General features: G+C 51.4%; 7 protein-coding genes across 7 annotated transcripts; 6 read left to right on the plus strand and 1 right to left on the minus strand.

The window, feature by feature from the left end:
- Positions 1–3,438: 3,438 nt before the first annotated feature.
- BO70DRAFT_356728 (uncharacterized protein) lies at positions 3,439–4,808 on the minus strand (the record flags this gene model as incomplete). Its single annotated transcript, XM_025541947.1, has 5 exons — positions 3,439–3,780; positions 3,819–3,839; positions 3,943–3,946; positions 4,223–4,353; positions 4,704–4,808. The coding sequence occupies 5 exons, from the start codon at positions 4,806–4,808 to the stop codon at positions 3,439–3,441; spliced, it is 603 nt and encodes a 200-aa protein (XP_025394540.1).
- A 632-nt stretch (positions 4,809–5,440) lies between these two features.
- On the plus strand, positions 5,441–6,936 carry BO70DRAFT_390826 (NAD(P)-binding protein; the record flags this gene model as incomplete). The annotated part of the gene is made up of 6 exons (XM_025546192.1): positions 5,441–5,462; positions 6,141–6,170; positions 6,223–6,279; positions 6,311–6,395; positions 6,426–6,768; positions 6,801–6,936. 6 exons carry the CDS (start codon positions 5,441–5,443, stop codon positions 6,918–6,920), a joined length of 657 nt encoding a protein of 218 aa, XP_025394541.1. The 3' UTR covers positions 6,921–6,936.
- Positions 6,937–7,160: 224 nt separating this feature from the next.
- On the plus strand, positions 7,161–9,630 carry BO70DRAFT_302230 (cysteine--tRNA ligase; the record flags this gene model as incomplete). The annotated part of the gene is made up of 2 exons (XM_025539742.1): positions 7,161–7,451; positions 7,510–9,630. 2 exons carry the CDS (start codon positions 7,161–7,163, stop codon positions 9,628–9,630), a joined length of 2,412 nt encoding a protein of 803 aa, XP_025394542.1.
- Positions 9,631–9,904: 274 nt separating this feature from the next.
- BO70DRAFT_185794 (uncharacterized protein) lies at positions 9,905–10,855 on the plus strand. Its single transcript, XM_025538473.1, has one exon. It carries the CDS (start codon positions 10,180–10,182, stop codon positions 10,702–10,704), a length of 525 nt encoding a protein of 174 aa, XP_025394543.1. The 5' UTR covers positions 9,905–10,179; the 3' UTR covers positions 10,705–10,855.
- On the plus strand, positions 10,682–11,751 carry BO70DRAFT_366713 (uncharacterized protein). The gene has a single exon (XM_025544406.1). It carries the CDS (start codon positions 11,007–11,009, stop codon positions 11,430–11,432), a length of 426 nt encoding a protein of 141 aa, XP_025394544.1. The 5' UTR covers positions 10,682–11,006; the 3' UTR covers positions 11,433–11,751.
- BO70DRAFT_185761 (uncharacterized protein) lies at positions 11,638–13,235 on the plus strand. The gene is made up of 4 exons (XM_025538472.1): positions 11,638–11,722; positions 11,800–12,352; positions 12,406–12,661; positions 12,737–13,235. Exons 2-4 carry the CDS (start codon positions 11,919–11,921, stop codon positions 12,917–12,919), a joined length of 873 nt encoding a protein of 290 aa, XP_025394545.1. The 5' UTR covers positions 11,638–11,722; positions 11,800–11,918; the 3' UTR covers positions 12,920–13,235.
- A 315-nt stretch (positions 13,236–13,550) lies between these two features.
- On the plus strand, positions 13,551–16,036 carry optD (small oligopeptide transporter, OPT family; the record flags this gene model as incomplete). Its single annotated transcript, XM_025539739.1, has 3 exons — positions 13,551–13,707; positions 13,758–15,605; positions 15,741–16,036. 3 exons carry the CDS (start codon positions 13,551–13,553, stop codon positions 16,034–16,036), a joined length of 2,301 nt encoding a protein of 766 aa, XP_025394546.1.
- Between the last annotated feature and the right edge of the window lie 41 nt (positions 16,037–16,077).

The following is a 16,077-nucleotide window of genomic DNA, read 5'->3' on the forward strand; positions in this document are numbered from 1 at the left end:
AGTTAGTAGATACCGACCTACCAGTAGCTTACCGGGGTTATTTATATCATTGGAGCCTCACCCCCTCGTCAGAGCCTCGTATATAATATTACCACCGGCACCATCGTGTAGCTAGCTAATCGGGAAATACCATGTCACTCACTCACTCACTCACTCACAACCTACCTGCCTGTTTGTCTGCTGATTTCCATTCATCCATACGCGAGGCGAGGCGATGCGATGCGGCTCGGCCTTGTAGAAATGATGCGGTTGCTAATGTTTCATCAGGCGGCAAGAGCAGCCAAGCGCGACCAGCCAAGCAACCAAGCAACTTACCCACCCACCCACCGGTCGGATGATGCTATCCACGGGTTCGGGGATTATTGGCGATGGCAGCCACGCTGTTCGACACTGGACAATCGACAGTCGAGTTTTGAATAGCCGATTTACCCCATACTACTTACTTTACTTTTTACCCCCCCCCCCCCCCCCCAATGCATGAATCTGTTCAGGCACGACAGGCACACGTCGCGGGGGCCGCGCTGTCTCATTCTCCCCCATCTTACGGTGGCAAATACTCGATAAATCTGTAAACCCAACTCAACTATCCGCTACATACTTTAGTACTATGTGTCAATCAATAATAGATCCATCCCGCAACCGAGATAGGCGGGGATAAGTAGGTAGCATATGATGTAAATCTTCCCGCCCTCGGTTATTATATATATATATATATATATATACTACGTACTTACTTAGAGTATCAGGGTCGCATCCACATCCGCAACCGCATCCGCACCCGCCCTCCTACCGCCCCCCACCAATCCACCGTGACACCACCACATCAACTTAACAGCTGATAAAAATAGCACTGGTGCTTCAACACTTCATGACCAGTGAATATCATCCGGTGTGGAAAAGTCAGATAGGAGGCGAAAGTGTATACCAAGAGTGATGGATCACACCTGAATTAGTAACCGCAGCAGCAACAGCAACAGCAACAGCAAGCAACAGAAACCGAAACAGTAATAAACTCCGTGGTTTGAATGTAATGTAACCTTCCCCCTCGAATAAGAGAACGTCGGTCGCACAAGACGGAACTCTATGGCCCGGATGGGGATGTGTATGACTTTCTCTTTCTGTTGGGGGTGGGGGTTTGGATTTGGGATCGCTGAGGTTCTACTCCGTAAATCTAAATCTAAATCGGAATCGGAGTCCGAATCTAAATGTGGTTATTATCATGTTACTGATTATGAATTGGATTATAAAATGAGGTGCGTTGGTCCTCCCCTCCTCCCCTCCTTCCCTCCTTCCCTCCCCCGCCCACTTAACGGTTGGTTGGTGGTGATGGGTGGATAGTATTTAGGTGGGAAGGTGGGGGACCAGGCAGATAGTAGATAGTAGTAAGTAGTAGATAATAGATAAGCGCATTATGCATCCCGATTCGCCCCAAATCGGTTGTCGAGAGGGGGGGATGTTCGAGAACGTTTCCATACATGAGACGGTCGGGGGGGGAGGATATGAATGGGTGGTTCGGGGGATCCGATTTGGTGATGTTGTGACGTGATATGATGTGGTGTGATGAGATGGGAGGGGATGGGGCGCCCACTCTCTATCTATGACTTAGATACAGAGTACAGAGTAGCAATGTCGACTTTCTTAGATGGAGCTTGGGTTTGGTGGCTTTCTAGGCACGGGGAGGTAACTACGCTCTAGGGGTCTAGGTAAGTCAGTCCCAGTCCCCTTAGCTGTGCCTCCCATCTATCTACTATGAAGAGAGCGCGGTAGGTACTTACAGCAACCCCAGTCGCGACGACTACCGACACTAGGCAATCAGCGAACGGCAATCAGCACATGCCAAACAGTCAATAATATCCATTGGGTATCCATCCCGCACTGTCTCACTCACAGCCCAGCCCAAACCCAAACCCACTTACCCGACCGTTAACGCATCCCCCCGGCTATCTAATGGCTAAGCTGCAGAGTGCAGGCAGATGGGCTGACCTGACCTGACCGGCTGGATCGGCTAGCACGGAAGCGAAATGGAACAACCAAGGAAGGGCAGAAGGAACGTGCCGAAGACAACCAACCAACTAAACTTACCAGGATGAGACGGCCACCAGCTAACCCACCAACCATCCATTCTGCTTGGCTTGCAGCCTAACACTATCTATCTATCTACTAGATACCGGATACGTAGACAGATAATGAGGGAGTGCCAGTGGGGTGATATCATTCGTTCTATCCTCTACTCCGTGTACTCTGTAACAGTAGACGGTTATCAGGAGTCCTAGTAGGGATCCATTTAATTATGGGGAAGCGCTTTCCGCGCCGGCTTGGGTGGGTGCGCCCACGTGTCTTCGGGGTTTGGGTTATTGGGTGGGTTATTAGGGGGAGTCGTTTACTTACTTAGTGGGTAGATATTGTGGAGACGGACACGGAGACTGGAGGTGAAGCTAAAGCTCAATACCGAGATGGAAACGGAGTCTGTCCGCATCCTTTCGGTTTCGCGTTGTCGTCACTACTGTCTCCAATCCTCATCTATGATCCATACCCCACCTATCTAGTTGATAGTTTAATGAGGATGGGTGCTCCGAGGTATCCAATTTGGAATAAGATGAAGATGAAGACGAGACGGGGAGTCCCGGGATGGATAGCCGATGGGTTCGTTTAGCCGTCTTTCTTTCGGCTCGATGTTTTTCTTTTTCCATTTTTGGAAATGGAAGGCGATTTTCCACCAACCAGGCTGCGTGGGAGTGGAGTTGGGGGGGAATTCTTTGTTCCAGGAGATGTCCAGAGTCTGAATATGCTGTTTCTAGCTAGGGAGTATACTCCATAGCTCATAGCTCATAGCCATAGCCACCTCCTCTACCTCGACGGAATGGAATACTGAGACACCATTCGTATACCCACCGCCCCTTAGGTAGCTACGACACGCCCAGACCCATCGCATCTCAGCGGGCCTCAGCCCAATCAGTCCCCTAACTACCCCATTTTCCAAACTTCGTCTCCCACCTTCCAGAAAAATCCCAGCCATCCACAATTCCACCCCCCCCAAGCTAGCTTGGAATCTGGATAGATGCTATCTACCAACCCGCCGGCCGGCTAATTGCATCCCGGCCCTGCCGTGTCACCGCAACCGTTTATCCTGCCGCCGCGGCGCGAGCGGCACGATGCCGCGGTGTCGAACTGGCGGTGAATTGGACTTGGATTTGGATTTGGGGTTGGCGTTGGGGTTGGTAGATACTTGGTGATCGACATGCAATACAGACAGCACTAACAGACAGAACAAAGACGGGTGCTGTCTCCCTATGTATGTATCTACCTACTTGAGTACTAGGTTGTAACTAGTAGCGACGGTTGGAGCTAACTACTAGCTACTAGCTACTATCTAGTATTTAGGATATCCATCCATCTATTATATCGTAAAGTACTTTTGTTTCTACTTCTGTGGCACACCTACTTAAGTATAAGTAACCCATTGTCTTTGTCTTTGACTTTGTGGAGATGGCAGGTGGCAGGTGATAACTTAACTTCATCCATCCCCTTCCAGTTCCACGGATGAGTAAGTATCCTTTGGATCGCCGGATCATCGATCGCTGGATCCGTGGTTCTTTCCGTCCCCCCGTCTGTCCGTTTTTCCCTCCGTCTGTCCGTTTGTCCCTCCGTGTCCGACTCTCCGATCCTCCGCTCCGCTTCTTTGTTCTTGATGGAGTACAGGACATGGATTGTGGTGACGATCGACATGCGTCCCGTCCGTGGTAGGTAGGTAGGTAGGTAGGTAGGTAGGTAGGTAATTAGCTGTTGAGATAGTGTGATACTATATCCCGAGGACTTACAGTAAGGGCCAACGGGCTTATCTATCTTGATTGAGTGCTACGAAAGAAGTACGTTAGGGGCGGTGTTACGTATGGCATGTCGTATAACTATACCCGGCGGAGAAATATCACATACTATACTTACATACCTACATACTTACAGGTGCAAGTCCATGCACATCGAGATCGATAGATAGAAGCAGATTTTCCGTATATATGTGCAGTCAAAGTCAAGCGCTGCATGCATCGCTCTGCGACCTAGTTATTTTTTAAGTTCTGGGTTGGGATTAAACAAGGAACTTGGGGGGTCTGTAATTAGATCTTGGATCTGGGTTGTTAGTATTCGTCAAGTATGTAGGGGTTTGGTGAGCGGTGTGAGGAGTCTTTCTGTCTGTTTGTCTGTCTATCTATCTATTTTTTTTTACCGGGTTTGGAGGTGGTAGGTAACAGGTAGCAGGTAACAGGTGACAGGATTGGGATTGATGCGGTGGTGGGTTGTTGTTTTCTTGGTTATCGTCTTGGACTGTTGGACGGTGTGCACGGGGGACTTGCCTACCTGGGTAAGTGTAGATGTAGGTGTAGATGTAGGTGTAGGTGTAGGTGTAGGCGTTGGCGTTGGTGTTGGGATTTTCGCATTGTTGTTCCCCTTGACCGTTTACTCGGGACTGGGATCTTGGGGATCAGATGAGATGAGATGGAACGGGCGGTTGAAAGAGGGGGGAGGTGAGCTGAGCTGAGCCGAGCTGTTCTGTGTTGGGTTTGTCGATCACATCAAGCTTAATCATATCATATCAAATTAAACCAACCCAAGTCAAATCAGGTTGGATCAATTAACCTCGGCTGACAGCTGAAAATGAAAGCCGGCTGGGTCGGGATGTGCGGTGCGCTAGGGGACTTTAAGCTTACATCCCCGGACATGGGTTCGGCTGTTGTTGGGTCTGGAGGTGATAGTACTGGCTCGTTTTGGGAGGTTTGGGGGTTTGGGATGGGGATTAGGGCTGTGGACGTCATTTCTTGGCTTTTGGGGGGGAGGGGGCATGGTGGTGGGATGTTTCTGTTGGACGGTGGTTTCGTGGGTTGTTAGATGAGTGGGACAGTGTAGGCGGGATTTGGATCGATTCACAGGGTTGTTCTAGTGGGTTGAAGCTGTTATAGGGGATGAGTAGGAGAAGGGGAGACTGGGCTTGGATTCGTCCGGGGATGAAACAAGCATTAAATGATCTTGATAGTTGTTGGAAGTTATATTATAATGTAAGGATTCAAACTTGTATCCATAGAGACTTAAGATGTCGTCGTGAACGCTTTTAGAATTCTAATCTTTCAAGTAATATAACATCAGATGGAGCTATGGAGGTCTTTTCTTTTGTATTATACCAAGGGTAATAATGACAAAACAGAGGAGTAAAAGATGTCAATCAATTCCTGATAGCGCTCAATGGAACAAATGTTATATTCGCCCAATATATCTCCATCCAGAAAGCAAGAACTTAACAAAGCTTCCAAGTCTACAACGACGGGATGGAAAATCTGTCGTACATGTCTATCTTCTGTGTAGACGCGCCGCCATTTAGACCGAGCAGCGAGCACCAGTCTGGCCTCAACGATGGAAGAAGCGTACACGTCATAGCACCGCAAAAACCACAATGATTGCGAGTGCAAAGGACAGTGGGTATGTCTTGTGCAATTGGAATAGGAAGAGACATCCAGTTTCCAGTCAGCTGGCAAGCGTCGAGGTGTTCAAGATCTATTTCATGAGGAAATATCCTCCTTGCCATATACAATTCTATGTGACCTGTCCCTGGGTAACATGTGTTCGCTTTCGAGACTTGAATTCCCCAAGATTTGACGGATGGAACTAACTTGTGAACATTTGATAATGCATTACAGAAGTATGAAGCGGTCTAGACTTTGAGCTACCGATGCTGTATCTGCCTCCGGTCGGTTTGTCCACAGCAAGCCATGGCAGACAATTGGGATGATAGTTGCTTGATGACATTCACAGTGATATTTGGACAGTTCAAAGTCCACGCCCTGATGATAAATGCTTTGTCCTTTTGATGGTCATGGGCTATGGGCAGGTAAAGGATAGATTGGCAGTGGCAAACCTTTCAGTTAGAGTTGAAGCACAGGGTTTTTTCCCCGTAAAGGTGAAGGCGACTGTCAGGAATAAGTGAAGCTGAAAGCACAGCAGATATCATCAATGATCTAGGTATCATCAGTCTATATAGAGGAAGCCACGGTGAAAGGACAAGGTCCTGGTTGATAGTCTGCTCTACTGCTTACAACCAGAGACGATTAGTCCAGCACCCTGTTTATTGATGAAGAAGCCGATATGAACCATAGCAGCTAAATCAACGTTGGTTCTTATCACTGGTACTATCCTTTTGATAATCGAATAACCAGTAATTGATCTAACAGCCTCAAGGTGCAAACCAAGGCATTGGATGTGAGACCGCCAAAGATCTCCTGGTTGACAACTACTGTCGTCTGGGGTTCTCGAGACCCGGTGAAAGGCGAAGAAGCCGCCACGACCTTGCAAGCAATCCTCGGTATCGAAAATGGCGTATCCTCGATCCAGACTGACGTTCCCTGCGACAGGTTCTAGGACGACGCTTCTGCCCCGGTTAGATCTCAGTATGGAAGACTCGACGTTCTGGTGAACAATGCTAGGATCAAGGTCTTGGCGAAGTCACCAGACCGGGAGGCCTTGCGTAAGATCGTGAATGTGAACGTCGTCGGCGCACTCAGCACAACTGAGGCGTTTCTGGATACACTTCGCCTGCCTTCTGAGAGATGTCTCGTATTTGTTTCATCCGGCATGGGATCCATCACACACGCAGCAGACCCCACGTCTGTTCTCTATAGCTCTCAGATGACTGAAAATCGGACAAGCAAGGCGGCAGTGAACATGATGGTCATGTGTGTAGCGCGATTGAGGGACGAGGAGTTCGAAGTTGTTTGCAGGAACCCGGTCTCACTGAGCATCTGGGGTCTTTGCGACAGAGAAATGTGGCAGAGCCAGCCGGCGGGGACCAGAGAGTTTCGGTGGCGGTCAAGGAGGAGAAGGTCGCTGATGTGGAGAAGGTCCTGGGGGTGTATGGGGCAGGCCCTTTTCGATGTTGAAGACCTTTGAGGCCATGACCTTGTAAGAGTCAGTGCAAATGAGTAGAAAGTAGAAGCAAGGCTGTTCCTGATGAGTCATGCCTGAGTCATCACCGCGGGGGAAACGGTCGGCGGTGAAGCACCCGCGAAGGCCGCATAATGAACAACTAAAAACTTGTGGTTCGCATCCACATGCCACCACCACGGTTGCCCCTCGTTTGCCGGACGCTCTCGCTGCGACGTTTCAGTCGCTCTGCTATCATGGAGAGTCGCCAACAGCCTCCCTGGCAACAGCCGCCAGCTCACCCCGACGCTCGTCTGCCGCCCCTCAAAGTCTGGAACTCCCTCACTCGCTCCAAGACCCCCTTCGTGCCTTTGGACCCCAAGGGCCGCAAAGTCACCTGGTACGCCTGCGGTCCTACCGTCTACGACGATGCGCATCTCGGCCATGCCAGAAACTATGTCAGCACCGATATCCTGCGTCGAATCCTGCGGGACTACTTCAAGTTCGACGTGGAGTTCGTCATGAACATCACTGATGTTGATGACAAGGTATGTGTCATTGCCCTCCGGGTATACCAGTCTTGAGGATTGACGGTGTCGCTCCCAGATCATCCTCCGCGGTAGACAACAGCATCTGTTCAACAAGTACATCACGGCGCACCCCACGATCACTCCCGATGTCCTGGAAACCGCCCGGCTGGCATACAGCTCCTACATCAAGAAGAACCTCCCATTGGTCGACCCCGAAACGAAACCGGAGAACTTTGTCGCGGAAGCGGAGAAGGTCTATGGGGTGGTGCTCCAGGGCGGTGCTCTGGAGGCAGACAAGAAGCCCGGTGATGCGGAGGTCAAGATCAAGATGCACGTGAAGACCGTGACTGCGACGGCGTTGGCGATCGTCAAGGCCGACAAGAACTCTGCCAGTGATGCGACTGCCAGCCAGTCCTTTTACGATGCCACTCAGGATGTCTTCTGCTTCTATCTTGACGTCACAGAAGGGGCTACGATTCCCGGAGATGCCCATGAGATCTTCACCAAACTCACGAAGAAATACGAGGACCACTTCATGCGGGATATGCGGGACCTTAACGTTCTTGACCCCGATGCTATCACCAGGGTCACGGAGTACGGCCAGCAGATCGCTGACTTCGTCGAGAAGATCGTCGCAAACAAGTATGGCTACGTGACGTCGGATGGCTCTGTCTACTTCGACATCAAAGCTTTCGAAGAAGGCGGCAACCACTACGCAAGACTGGAACCTTGGAACCGCAACAACCAGCCCCTGCTGAGGGATGGCGAGGGCGCCCTGTCTCGGGCCACCGAGAAGAAGTCTCCCGATGATTTTGCCCTCTGGAAGGCCTCCCGCCCGGGAGAGCCCAGCTGGTCCAGCGTCTGGGGTCAAGGACGCCCAGGCTGGCACATCGAGTGTTCTGCCATGGCGTCGAGCTGCCTGGGAAGCCAGATCGACATCCACTCCGGTGGCATTGATCTTGCGTTCCCTCACCATGACAATGAACTCGCACAGAGTGAGGCTTACTGGTGCGAGCACAAGCAGCAGTGGGTCAACTACTTCCTGCACATGGGCCATCTTTCCATCCAGGGCTCCAAAATGTCCAAATCCCTCAAGAACTTCACCACCGTCAAGGATGCCCTTGAGCGCGGTGACTACACTCCCCGTAGTCTGAGAATAGTTTTCCTGTTAGGTGGGTGGCGCGACGGAGTGGAAATCACCGACGAGCTCGTGAAAAACGCCTCCTCCTGGGAGGACAAGCTCAACAACTTCTTTGTCAAAGCGAAGGACCCGTCTAGTTTCCGGGACTCCGCAGAGGCCACCAATTCTTCATCCGAGACTTTGGCGCAGGCCCTCAAGTCCACACAGGAGAAGGTCCATGAATTCTTCTGTGACTCCTTTGATACCCCGAAAGTTCTGACTGCTATTTCTGAGTTGGTAACGACATTCAACGCACTGGACAGCCACACCTTGGATCGCAAGGTGGCCGAAGACATGGGCACATGGGTCACCCGGATTGTCACTATCTTCGGTCTCAATGGCGCTGCTTCCCCTGACAACTGCGGAATCGGTTGGGAGGGCACCGACATCCCCGAAGCAGCCAAGCGCTTCCTATACCCCCTTTCAGCCATGCGTGACTCCTTGCGCCAGGCCGCGATGTCAGGCACCCAGATCACCTCTGAGCAGGTGAAGGACGTCATTGACACCAGCTTGGTCAAGGACGCAGCCGTGTCTGATTCATCCAAGCCCTACTCTCAAGTTCTAGATGACTTCGCTTCGCAGATTGCTTCTCTGAGCCTGGAAGAACCCAAGAGCGCATCCAAGCAGATCCTTTCGCTGTGTGACCGCCTGCGTGACGTTGAGCTTTTCAACCTCGGGATTTACTTAGAAGACCGCGAGAATAAGCCCGCCCTCGTGCGTCCTGTCACCAAGGACATGCTCCAGGCCCGCGAAGAACAAGCCCGCAAGGCTTTGCAGAAGCAGCTCGAAAAGGAAAAGCAAGAAAAGCTGGCCCAGGAAAGGCTCGAGAAGGGCAAGCTGAACCCTGTCGAGATGTTCCGTACTAGCGAGTACAGTGCCTGGGATGAGGACGGCCTCCCAACAAAGGACGCGGCCGGCGAGCCTGTCCCTAAAAGTAGGAGCAAGAAGCTTCGGAAGGACTGGGAACGTCAAAAGAAGGCGCACGAAGCCTGGCTTGCGAGCCAACAAGGGAAATGATAGACTACGATTCAATGAAGTACGTAATCCGTTTTGGTTGATCCAGCGCGGTTGGAGCTTTTCAGTTCTTTTCATTTTGGCAATCATGTAAAGATCCGGTCTGATATAGGAGATTTGCTGTTCCGCGTAGGCATTCAGACACATTTTGGCAAGTTCGGTATTCGAGATTAGCTGATGATGAAGGAGGAAAGCGGCTGAGTCTTCAGAGACACTCTGAATCCAAACATGGAGCAAGGCCCATTCAAAGCAAAGAACATTCGACACAAGGCATTTGACACAAGGCATTGACCACAATGCATCTGACACCAAGGACCCAGATAGTCCCTGCTGCAAGTATCGATACCTCCACATTGCACCTGGGTAGTGCAGCATCTTTGAGATCTTCGAAGTTCACTCAAGCTCTCATTGCTAGTAGAGGCACACCCACTCCCTCTTAGCAACCTCAAACCCCGGACAATTATACGATACAAATTTCACGATTCTTATCTTTATTCCGCACTCGATAGTCAGAGGCGGAATCAGAACCCTCCTTCTCTCAACCTGGTTACGATGGCAAAGAGGAAGAGCAAGGGAAACAAAACTCGCAATGAACCACAAAGTACAGAGAAAAGTCCCTGTTCCATTCCACCAGAGCTGGTCCCTACGAAGTCTACCAGTAATGACATCTGGTCCATCTGGTCTAACGTTTCCAGGTCTGACTTTTGTGCAATTTTGAGCCTTTCTAAAAAGCAGTGCGTACATGTCCACAATTTCTTCATATGCAGCCGCTCTGGTGAGACGTTGGGTGCTGGACAGGATTGGGGAGCCATCGAACTAAGAAGTAGCCTTCGTCGAGCTTTCGAAAGACTTCCCTTCAGTGATTTATACCTATCATTTGCAGAAATCAAGGCGCAAGTCTACGGGCAAGATTACTTCAGGTCCTACGATGCTGCCGCCATAGTCTTGGATCTTATTTCTCGCTACCGGAGCGATCCAATGTCGCTCACCTTGGACTTCAGAACAGCGATGTCGCCGGCTATAAGTCCAGAAATGATGAGTGATATTGGACGGATGAAAGAGATAGAATTCGACTGAGACCACTTCAGAGAACTGTCTGTGTACTTTGATGCGAATGCCGGAGATCTATGCATTGATTTGCTACAACAATTTGAACATGGCGTTTGTATGTTATTTCCCTGGTTGTAGTTACTCTGATAGACGTCTTCATGCATGGAAAGATGCCTTCATCTTGACCGGGGCATATTGGGCATAGACATGTTGAAATCCTCAGATACAGAAACCACTGTACATAGTCCCCGCGCTGTCTTTAGCTATGGCAACCCCTCGACACGATTGGAAGGGATCAATCACATCAAGAATCTACGGGCTTGTCGTCGATGCGAAACAGCAAATCTGAAGGAAGATTCACGGGGTGTTTCGCCCCCGGGTCACCTGCGCCTTCCTCTTCCTCTTCCCCTTCCCTTTTTCTTCCACTGCCACTTCCCCCCCTGCATCTTCCAATCTTTCCGTCTTTCCATCTTCCCATCGGCTCATCGGCTCATCTGCCCAACTGCCCACCCACCCAGAGTCAGACCAGTTCGGTACCTGCTGATCCATTCCCTGACCCACCGTTCGTGGGATGCGATCCACTGAAGCAATCTGCCGAAACACATGGGTGGCTTTTGCTGCCGGTGGAACCACCGAGGTATACTGGACTGTGCACGACAACAGCTTGCCAGATCACCGCCCCTTCTTGGCTTAGTCTTCTGATAGCTTCGAAGATGCTATCTGGAGCTCTCACGCGTCCTGACAGAATGGCGTAGGGTGTGAAACACGTGTCATGCCACCACCTCTTCAGCTACACTCATCACTTGTCGCGTATCATGTTACTGAGGTTCACAGGCACCAGCGATCGAGAGAAAGAAAAGTCAAGCTGGGACAGCCGTTGCCTATTTGACAAGGAATGAACAAATTCAAGGGATAGTGATTGTGCGAAGATCCAATCTCAACACCCAAGACCTCGAATCTTATCAATCAACGCGGTGGTTTGGAGGAAGCCTAAATGAAACAGGCAACCAATTACTGGGAGGCTAAAAGGCACAAGGAACCTGCGGTAATTATGACATTCGTCGTCCCCCAGACCCTTAAAAACGCGAGGCGCTGATTCCGGTGGTCGTAACAATGGCGTAGTGGCAGCCTGGCGAGATAACGATGGCGAACATCACACCACGTCGACTTGCCCACTTTCAAACCTATACAACACAACGCCCCTCCCCCCTCCCTGCAAACGACGTCACAACAACCGAGTAATGGCCATATTTCACCTGCATGTGTCCCCTGAAGCCAGGCGGCAAAAAATACAGAGTAGGATTAACGATACCCACGCCCTGGCCGAAATGTGCCTGCATGGCCCCGTTCAGCCTAAGCAGCTGTCGAAGCTAGGGATCCACGCCGTTCAGGTGTCGCTGCTCAAAAACGACCTCTTCAAGTTCAAACCGTGCTTTTTCTTGCCTGCTCCAGCTCAAACGATACGGACTTGTCTTCGGGCCAAATCTCATGACGAGCTACAGAACGCTGTCTCTGACGATGAAAAGACGGACTCTCGAGGAAGCTCGGATTCATCCATAAGCAGGACCCTTGTCACACAATACTCTCTCATCGTGGATAGTCGTTGCGATAAATTACCGACCGCTATCAGAAGTAACCTCTTCTTGGATAACCTAAGTTCCCTTCGGGAATGCGGGTGGGTGTTGTGTCATTTGGTTATTTAAGCGAAGAGGCTGACACGGTGCTTAGGGCGACATCGAAAGGGAAATGGCGATACCAACCGGATTTGGAGTTATCAAACCATGAGTTCGATACCGACCACTGGGAGATCCTCCACCTTTTCGAGGATGCCGAGCATGAACTGTCTCATATTATATTTGATCTTCGCCAGGACCTAGATGTCGACAAGACGGAATATCTCACGGCGGGTGAGATCAAGGCGATTCTCAGAGTCATGACAGTCCGGATGGGACTGGCCTGCTATCATGAACATGTCTTGATGCCAGTAAGCTCTTCCCATGCTACCTTGCTACTTTCGGTCGCCCATTGCCCAGGGTTTACCTGACAAAAACAAAACCAGATCCTGGTGGTGTCGTACTTAAATTCAAAACAAGGACGCATTCTCCAAGCACATCACGATGGTAGGAGCGTGATCATCCAGTATACGCCGCTGTTCAACTTTGGGGGGCTTGCATATGGGCCGGTCGAACTCTTTCTCCGCTACTACTGCAGCCGGCCCGCGGGAATAGCGATCAGTAAATAAGAGCAGTAAGGATCGAGTATCAAACCGGAATAGAACGATTGTATGTCGCAGAGTATCAGATCCCGAGATACGACCAGGGATCTAGACCGTCGGCCGCATTGCACTAACGCGTTATCTCCCCCATCCCCCGCCTGGTTATGAATTACGCACTCGATAGGATTGTCGCATCCAACCAGGAACCCTTGACAGTCTTATCAATTGCTACTGTTGCACGCCAAGACACACGTGGGTGATAGCTGCAGAACCAAACCATTGGAGTACGAAATCCTGTTGGCTCTGGGCCGCTGGCAAATTGTCCGAAATATTCGGTGCCGTCGCCGAGGGTTGGTTGGCTGGCGCATCCTATCAGGCTATCGCAGCCCTCGCATGTCTCCGCATCCCGGGTGCTGATTGTCAGATATCTCGGCCGTTATCCAAGATCTATCGAGGGGACACGATTCTTATCAGTCTGATGCCACTGCCCAGCCGCTAGGGATGTTCAGGTGTCACCAACTGAGGCGATAAGGAGCCCTACTGGGCTGATCAATTACGGAGTAACTTAAGAAGAATGAATCATCTCCCACGATGTCTGCCTCTGTGTCTTGCTCTTCCAGAGTCATCATCGTGCTGATCGCAGCCGTTCTCTGGCAAAATGGCCTCCGAAGAGCCTCTCGAGAAGACGTTCAAGTCCCCGCAAGTCACTGCGGATTTTGAGATCGAACAAGGGCGTTTTGACGAAGTAGAGCCCGAAGAAGAGCAAGAAAAAACCGAATATGGCTATGAATCAGAACACTCGCCTTTTCCTGAAGGTTGGTAACTTCTACACAAGCTGTGGCCTTTCTAATATGCGAACCATCAGTACGCGCCGTCGTCCCTGAAACGGACGATCCAAGTATGCCCGTCAACACGTTTCGCATGTGGGTTCTTGGGTTCATCTTCACCATAGTGGGATCCGGCATCAATCAGTTCTTCTCGCTACGATATCCCTCAGTCCATATTGTGTCACTAGTCGCAGAGTTACTGGCCTATCCATGCGGTGTCTTCCTTGCCAAAGTCTTGCCCCTATGGACTATTAATCTGGGATGGCTGGGGACTTTCACCCTTAATCCCGATCGCGAGTTCAACATCAAAGAGCACGCCCTGATCGTGATTATGAGCAATGTCTCGTTTGGCTATGGAAGCGCAGACTCGACGAACATCATCCAAGCATCCAGCGCCCGGTTCTACAACTTCGGTCTGTCAGCCGGATTCTCCGTCCTGGTGGTTCTCTGCGCACAATTACTGGGACTCGGGGTGGCTGGCCTGGCTGCTCCATGGCTCGTCGAACCTGCAAAAATCATCTGGCCCCAGGTATTATCCAACTGCGCCATGCTGGAGACTCTCCATAAGCGCGGAAACACCCTCGCCAACGGTTGGAAGATCTCCCGTCTGCGCTTCTTCCTCTACGTGACCGCAGCCGGCTTTGTGTGGTACTTCTTCCCAGGCCTGATGTTTACTGCGCTCTCATACTTTACCTGGATCTGCTGGATTGCGCCTCGCAATGTGGTCGTGAATCAGTTATTCGGGATGCAAACAGGCTTGGGATTGAGTCCTATCACCTTCGATTGGAGCCAAGTCGCGTACAACACCAACCCTCTCCTGTCCCCATCATGGGCGGCAATCAACGTCTTCGCCGGATTTGCCATCTTCTTCTGGATTGCCGTGCCTGGAATCTACTACACCAACACCTGGTTCACGGCCTATCTTCCCCTGATGACTGCAGACGTCTACGATCGAACTGGCTCGGAATATGACACAGCCCGTGTCATCAGTGCAGACAACACTCTCGACGTTGAAGCGTACAGGAAATACTCCCCCCCATACCTACCGGCAACCTATGCCTTCGTCTACGGGCTATCGTTCGCCTCCATCACCGCCGTCCTCACCCACATCGGTGTTTGGCACGGGAAGGAAGTCTGGGCTGCCCTGAAGGGCAAGAACAAGCTGGACATACACGCCCGACTGATGAAATCCTACAAGAAGACCCCCTGGTACTGGTACGCCGCCATCATCGCAGTCATCACCGCCATCGCCATCGTCATGGTCGAAGTCTACCACACCGACCTCCCCGTCTACGGCGTCTTTCTGGCTCTCATCATCCCCGCTATCTACATGATCCCTTGCGGAATTATCCAAGGCATCACCAACGTCGATGCCAACCAACTGAACGTCCTCGCCGAATTTGTCGGCGGCTACATGTTCGAGGGCAAGCCCCTCGCCAACATGATCTTCAAGATCCTCAGCACCGACGTCGTCGGTCAGGGTGTCTACTTCGCCATGGACATGAAACTCGGCCATTATCTGAAGATCCCCCCGCGCACACTCTTCATGGCCCAAGGCCTCGCCACCATCCTTGGGGCTCTGACCCAAGCTGGCGTCACCATCTGGATGCTTGGCCACATCACAGACATTTGCTCTTCCTCCCAGTCCGACGGCTTCACCTGTCCCAATGGCCGAACCGTCTACTCCTCATCTGTCATCTGGGGCCTGGTTGGTCCTCGTCGTCTCTACTCCGCCGGTCGCATTTACTCCTCCCTCCTCCATTTCTTCTGGATCGGTGCCATCGCCCCACTAGTCACCTACTTCCTCTACAAATACACCCGGCAGCGCGTCTGGAAGTACATCAACTGGCCCCTCATCTTCGTTGGAACCTACAACGTGCCTCCAGGTAAGGAACCGCCCAACCTTCCCCTTCCCCTTCCTCTTCCTTTCCCCTTCGTCCTCCCCCCATTCCCCCATTCCCCCACCTATCCCCATCCCCAACCCAAGAGCCCCAAGCTAACCCCACCTCCCCTCCCCGCAGCAACCGGAATCAACTACTCCAGCTGGGCCCTCGTAAACTTCCTCTTCAACCACATCATCAAGAAACGGTTCTTCCCCTGGTGGAAAAAATACAACTACATTCTCGCCGCCGCGCTGGACACCGGTCTGGCCCTCAGCGGCATCGTCATCTTCTTCTGCATCTCGTACCCTGGCGCCGTGTTCCCCAATTGGTGGGGGAATACCGTTTACCTGAATACCGCGGACGGGGAGGGGTTGCCGTATAAGTCGATGCCTGAGGTTGGGTACTTTGGGCCCGCGAATGGGACGTGGAGTTAGTATGTTGGTGAATGTTATTATGTTCGGGAGTGGGGGTTGTT

This window comes from Aspergillus heteromorphus (assembly GCF_003184545.1).
Source record: "Aspergillus heteromorphus CBS 117.55 chromosome Unknown BO70scaffold_51, whole genome shotgun sequence".
In the NCBI taxonomy this organism is placed as follows: domain Eukaryota; kingdom Fungi; phylum Ascomycota; class Eurotiomycetes; order Eurotiales; family Aspergillaceae; genus Aspergillus; species Aspergillus heteromorphus.

Excerpts from the sequence above, each read along its gene's own strand:
- BO70DRAFT_185794 (XM_025538473.1), top strand. The coding sequence starts at position 10,180 with ATGGCAAAGAGGAAGAGCAAGGGAAACAAAACTCGCAATGAACCACAA.
- BO70DRAFT_366713 (XM_025544406.1), top strand. The coding sequence starts at position 11,007 with ATGCGAAACAGCAAATCTGAAGGAAGATTCACGGGGTGTTTCGCCCCC.
- BO70DRAFT_185761 (XM_025538472.1), top strand. The coding sequence starts at position 11,919 with ATGGCCATATTTCACCTGCATGTGTCCCCTGAAGCCAGGCGGCAAAAA. Across the intron at positions 12,353-12,405 it reads AGTTCCCTTCGGGAATGCGG|GGCGACATCGAAAGGGAAAT; the intron begins GTGGGTGTTGTG and ends CACGGTGCTTAG. Across the intron at positions 12,662-12,736 it reads ATGAACATGTCTTGATGCCA|ATCCTGGTGGTGTCGTACTT; the intron begins GTAAGCTCTTCC and ends AAACAAAACCAG.